This window comes from Elephas maximus, chromosome 7, assembly GCF_024166365.1.
Source record: "Elephas maximus indicus isolate mEleMax1 chromosome 7, mEleMax1 primary haplotype, whole genome shotgun sequence".
Classification (NCBI taxonomy): Eukaryota; Metazoa; Chordata; class Mammalia; order Proboscidea; family Elephantidae; genus Elephas; species Elephas maximus.
In genome coordinates, this window is record NC_064825.1 from 134,908,407 (window position 1) to 134,914,861 (window position 6,455).

The 6,455-nt window shown below is 53.9% G+C and overlaps 1 protein-coding gene across 4 annotated transcripts in view; it reads left to right on the forward strand.

Moving 5' to 3' along the window:
- CARS1 (cysteinyl-tRNA synthetase 1) overlaps positions 1-501 on the forward strand; it is a 73,608-nt gene extending 73,107 nt beyond the window's left edge. For all 4 annotated transcript variants that reach the window (XM_049892807.1, XM_049892808.1, XM_049892810.1 and 1 more), the window contains one exon: positions 213-501. In XM_049892807.1, the coding sequence (XP_049748764.1) occupies positions 213-347 (135 nt within the window). In that variant the 3' untranslated portion in view covers positions 348-501. The remainder of the gene's footprint in view (positions 1-212) is intronic.
- The last annotated feature ends 5,954 nt before the right edge of the window (positions 502-6,455 follow it).

Here is a 6,455-nt window from a genome sequence, read left to right on the forward strand (position 1 = left end):
CATCCGTGCTCCCATCTCCTTTCCCAGGGCTGATAGCCGTCCATGCTCCTCCCCTCCCTCCCAGGGCTGATGGGCGTCCGTGCTCCCCTGTCCTTTCCTGGGGCTGATGGGTAACCATGCTCCCCTCCTCCCTCCTGGGGCTGATAGCTGTCCATGCTGCCTTCCTGGGGCTGGTGCCTTGTGGTGACACACGTTCCACCTCTGTCCCCCAGGGCCTGCCCACACATGACACCGAGGGCAGGGAGCTCAGCAAAGGCCAGGCCAAGAAGCTGAAGAAGCTCTTTGAGGCACAGGAGAAGCTCCACCAGGAGTACCTGCAGACGATGCAGAACGGAATCGTGGAGTGAGCGGAAGTGGGGGCCCGTACACCACACCTCCTGGTTACAGGCCTGTGTACCACCACGTTTACGCTCGTCTTCGAGCCCTGTGTGAAGGACCTGCCCCTGCAAACCCATGTCCCCATGGCTCGGCAACGTGGGCAATAAATCCTTCTAAACATGAGGCCCGACCCTCTCTGCCATCTGCCCTGCTCGCTCAGCCCTTCGCGGGCCTGCGGCCAGCTGCGCCGTGTGGTCAGCAGATCACTGCGGGTGCCCGGAGCCCAGGCCCAGGGCCTCTCCTCCCACGCTGGTGGCTGTCGGCTAATCCCTGGTGTCTGGGCACATTAGGAGGCATTCTAGTCGGAAAAAGACCGGCTCAGACTGCAGAACCCACTGGCGCCCCAAACAAAAGCTGCTTGTCTCCCTCCGTGCTGCTCGTGACTAAATCCGAGTCAGCATTCAGGTGGCAGCAAAGGGCGGCTCAGCAGGACGGCCCCTGGCGAGCTGCCCAGGACCACCGTGAGTGCCGGTGGGGCCAGGAGCGTCACAGCCCGTGGTTGAGACGAGAGTCTGCGTGTTCTCGGGGCTGGGGTGTGCCCTTACCACGCTGCTCATGCACTTTTACCCCTGCAGGTTAACAGTCCCCACCCCCACCCTTGACTGAGGAGGGTGTGGCTGTGAGAGCTGGGTACCAGGCAGGACGCCCTCAGGACAAGGATCACATGGGAACACTTGACTGGTGTGGGCCAGTTGGGTTGGGAAGCACCCGTGGCATTCATACTTAGAGAACAGAATTGGGAAGCGACATGACCTTGGGGGCTATTTGGCATCTCTGGTGTGACTACAGCTGTCCTCTGCTCACACCGCTTGTGGGGCACCATCCTTCCAGGACACTGACAGGCACGCAAGTGAGAGAGGCTGCATTAGAGGAGCCAGAAAGGGGGACCTCCTCAGTGCCCATTGGTGGGCGCAGGTGGGCTCAGGGACATCCATACCATGTACACAGCACAGTGCAGTTGCGGTGCTAAAAGAGGAATGAGGCCAGTCAGGAAGATGTCCCCAAAACAGTGAAACAGCCTTGTCCCGCTGGCCTGTTGCTGCAAAACAAACCACCCCAAAACCAAGTGGCTGAAAATGGCAGTCTTGTTACTGTAGACTCTGACAGGCCTGGCTCAGGGCCCTGCAGGCAGTTGCTGTCATTCAGGCTGGCATTGGAGTCACCTGAAGATGGGCACGCCCTACCTGGGTCAGGACTGGGAAGGCCTGGGCAGCCCAGTGCTTCCTCACCAAGCGCTACCTCCAGCACAGTGGCATCAGGGGAGCCACGCTGCTTCCTTGTAGCCCAGAGCTCCGATGGCGCATGCGCAGGAGAAAGAGCAGGGAGAAGGCTGTGTGACCTTTGGGGTCTAACCTCATAAGTCATAGAGCGTGACTTCCACCCAGCTGTTCGTGGAAGCCCATCCACATGTGAGGGGAGGGAACACACACCCCACCTGTCGGGGAATGCGAGGTTCCAGCATAGGGTTGGGACTGGGAACAGAGCTGAAGCTGTGTGGGAAAGCACACTCAGCCAGGAGACAAGGCCAAAGTGGTAACCCGCCCACACAGAAGAACAGCTGACCTGAGGGACTGGCACACAGCTTTTGCCTTCAGTGACTGTTGATTCTAAGGTAAAGATGTGCACACGAGGTCCTGGTGGCGTAAACGGTTCATGCTCAGCTGGTAACCAAAAGGTTGGCGGCTCGAACCCACCCGGCAGCTCCTCAGAAAGAACAGGCCAAGTGACCTGCTTCTGTAAAGAGTACAACCGAGAAGAGCCTGTGGAACCCCTGTAGTCTGCGACACACCGGGTCTCCTGAGTCACAATCCACATCGCCAACAACAAAAGCATGCACAGGATCAAACTTGATTCAACAGTTTCATTGTTGCTAGTGTTGGGATTGCTATTTTCAAACAGTACATTGTGGGACAAAGGAAGTAAGTATGTTGGTGTCAGCCATCAAGATTTTAACATCAGAGAAGGGCAAGTATAACACCAAAGACATCAAGGAGGAACACCGTACCGTTAGATGTGAAGACACTAAGGCAGAACGCCATACCGTTCAATGTGAAGACACTGAGGAAGAACGCCACACCATTCAGTGTGAAGACACTAAGGAAGAACACCGTACCATTCAGTGTGAAGACACTAAGAACACCGAACCGTTCAGTGTGAAGACACTAAGGCAGAACGCCGAACCGTTCAGTGTGAAGACACTAAGGAAGAACACCGTACCATTCAGTGTGAAGACACTAAGGAAGAACGCCACACCATTCAGTGTGAAGACACTAAAGAAGAACGCCATACCATTCAGTGTGAAGACACTAAGGAAGAACGCCGTACCATTCAGTGTGAAGACACTAAGAACACCGAACCGTTCAGTGTGAAGACACTAAGGAAGAATGCCGTACCATTCAGTGTGAAGACACTAAGGAAGAACGCCGTACCATTCAGTGTGAAGACACTAAGGAAGAACGCCGTACCATTCAGTGTGAAGACACTAAGAACACCGAACCATTCAGTGTGAAGACACTAAGGAAGAACACCGTACCATTCAGTGTGAAGACACTAAGGAAGAACACCGTACCATTCGGTGTGAAGACACTAAGGAAGAACACCGTACCATTTGGTGTGAAGACACTAAGGAAGAACACCGTACCATTCAGTGTGAAGACACTAAGAACACCGAACCGTTCAGTGTGAAGACACTAAGGAAGAACACCGTACCATTCAGTGTGAAGACACTAAGGAAGAACACCGTACCATTCAGTGTGAAGACACTAAGAACACCGAACCGTTCAGTGTGAAGACACTAAGGAAGAATGCCGTACCATTCAGTGTGAAGACACTAAGGCAGAACGCTGAACCATTCAGTGTGAAGACACTAAGGCAGAACGCCGAACCGTTCAGTGTGAAGACACTAAGGTAGAACGCCGAACCGTTCAGTGTGAAGACAGAGGTAGAACGCCGTACCGTTCAGTGTGAAGACACTAAGAACGCCGAACCGTTCAATGTGAAGACGCTAAGGGAGAACGCCACACCATTCAGTGTGAAGACACTAAGGAAGAACACCGTACCGTTCAGTGTGAAGAGACTAAGAACACCAAACCGTTCAGTGTGAAGGAAGAACGCTATACCATTAAATATGAACTGGAAAAACAGTGTGAGCTCACAATTCTTAAAAAAACAAATATATTTTCTGGCTGTGTCCACCAAGAAGGGCAAGAGGCAAGGACACCCCAATGGTCCTGAGCACCACAGGTGCCCAGATTTGGGGCTGTAGACATTCCTCAGAGAGGCTGCTTCTGGGTCTGGGTCAGGGACAGTACAGGGAGACCTGAGCCATCCTGTCCCCAGGAAAGGAGCTTCAGGACAGATAGCATCATGTTGGGACACAAGGACCAACTGTTGATACAGAACAACCAGGAGGACCTCAGCATGGCACCCCGTGGGAAAGCCGGTCTCACAAGGTCGTGTGCCGTGTGGCTGCATCTATAGAACGTGCTCCAAATGCAGTTACAGGGATGGAGAACTGATCGGGGGTTGGTGGGAGTCACGGGTGGTGGGGGTCGGGGGTTGTGACTCTGAAAGGGCGGCACAAGGGAGATCTCAGTGGTGGGAGAGTCCTGTGTGTCGAGGGCAGTGGTGGCTACAGAAACCTACACGCAGGATAAAGCGGCACCGAAGTACACACACATCGCACCAACCTCAGTCTCCTGGTCCTGGTACTTCCGTTACGTAAGATGTCCCTGGGCGGTCCAAACAGTTTGCACTCGGCTGTTAACCTACAGGTTGGTGGTTCGAATGCAACCGGGGGCACCACAGAAGAAAGGCCTGGCGGTTTTCTCCTGTGAAGCTCACAGCTGAAGAAAGTCATATGGGGTCACCGTGAGTTAGAGTTAACTTAATGGCACCCTTTCTTTAAATGTGAGATGTAACCAGGAACCCTGGTTGCACAATGGTTAAGCGCTCAGTTGCTAACCGAGAGGTAAGCAGTTCAAAACCACCAGCCACTCCACAGGAGAAGGAAGTGGCAGTCTGCGTCCGTGAAGATTACAGCCTTGGAAACCCTCTGGGGCTTTTCTACTCCGTCCTGTGGGGTTGCTGTGAGTCGAAGAGCGACTTGACGGCACACAACAACAACAAGACATGGCCGTTGGGGAAAACTGAGTGAAGGGTCCACAGGACTTGTCAATATTATTTTTTTTTTGCAATTTCTTGTGAATCTATACTTATTTCAGAATCAGGACCTTCCACTGACCAAGTCTGGGACAACTTGGAATTGAAAAGGATGATCTGTTGAAATCCAGGCATCTGAAAGAGCTACGGCAGCTAACCAAAAGGTCGGCAGTCCGGATACATCGGGCGCTCCTTGGAAACCCTGTGGGGCAGTTCTACTTTGTCCTCTGGGGTCGCTATGAGTCGGAATCGACTCGACGGCAACGGGTTTGGTTTGTCTTTTTTTTTTTTTTTTTTTTTGTACATATTCTCAGAAAAAGAGATAGCCAAAAACCATGACTTTGTCATGATTGCACCAGCTCACTCACTGGTGACAGACTGAAGCCTTCCACCTCCTGGCCGTGGGAACTTCATTCCAGGACAGCCTGGTAGCCCTGCTGAAAGGGGGAAGCTGCCGTCTACCCCACAGGGCAGCTCGCAGACGGAGGAGAAATGAGAGTCAGAAGGTGTCTGTTTCACGGCCTCTGTGAGACGGTTGGTTCCAGCAAGACCCTTGCGGGGAGCGGTGAGTGGCGGTGGAAGTTGGTGGGCACCGGACGTTCTCCTAATGCCAAAACTGTCACTGCACAGACCTCCTGTTAGTGGTGGGTCACTTACAGTGGGGGGCTCTGTGTCGTCCGCTTACCCAGCATTCAATCTCAGAAGCACCCAGAGAGGGCCAAGCAGTGTTTCTTGCTCTGTTCCGAGGAGCAGAGCATTGCTGCAGAGTGTTTCTGTCAAAAATCCACAGTATCCACACTGAAGCCATGAGTGGACACCCCAGGGCCATTGCGGGAGGCCAGCTGCTCCAGGTGTGGCCTGAAGCCAAGAGGCGGGCTTCTGATAGTCCCCAGGGGCGCCCTGCTCCGGCTCAGGTCCCCTCACTTCCTGTTTACAGGAAGGACAAGGGGGGAGCAGGGCAGTGGGGGTGGGGGGCAGTGGGGCACCAGACCTGGGGCGGACTGACTTTACAAGGCACCACAAATATGAAAGGCACCTGACTGAGGCGGCCGGACAAGATAAGGGAAGGAAGGCTTCGCAGCTATCAACGTCTATTCATCTTGAAATGGGGGCGGGGAGCAATTTAGAGAGATTGCCCCGGGTGCTGGGTACCCTCCCTACGCTTCCGGGCAGAGGCAAGTGAGGCCGTGAAGCAGCAGCCGGGGTAGTCATCTGGTGCTGCTGCAAGGGAAGCGCCACAAGTGGGTGGCTCTAACAAACACATGTGTTCTCCTAAACTGAGGAGGCTGGAAGTCTGAAACCTGGGCACCGGCTCCAGGGGAAGGCTTTCTCTGTCAGTTCTGGGGGAAGATCTTGTCATCAATCTTCCCCTGATCTAGGAGCTTCTCAGCACAGGGATCCTGGGTCCAAAAGACTCCCCAGCTCTTCTTCCGTGGCGGTAGGAGGTCCCCCTCTCTGCTCCCTTCTCCCTCCTTTTGTCTTGTAAGATGAAAGGTGTTGCAGGCCACACCCCAAGGAAACCCCCTTTACATGGGATCAGGGCTGTGACCTGAGTAAGGGTGTTGCATCCCACCCTAATCCTCTTTAACACGACCTAATCTTGCCTCATTAACCACAGGCAGAGATTAGGATTTACAACCCATAGGACAATTACATCGGATCCCAAAATGGAGGCCTACCCCACAGTACTCGGAATCGTAGCCTAGCCAAGTTCACATATATTTTTAGAAGACACAATTCAACCCGTCTGCAGGACGCCTGAGCTAGAGTTGTCAGTAAGCACCCCCTGCCCCAGTCAGGTGAGGCAAGGGGGTGTGGAGCCTGCCCTGGACCCGAGAGACAAGCAAACCTGCCAGATGGGGCGTGTGCTCCCAAGTGGGTATGAGCAGATTTTGTAGAGACAGTCTGGGAAGTTG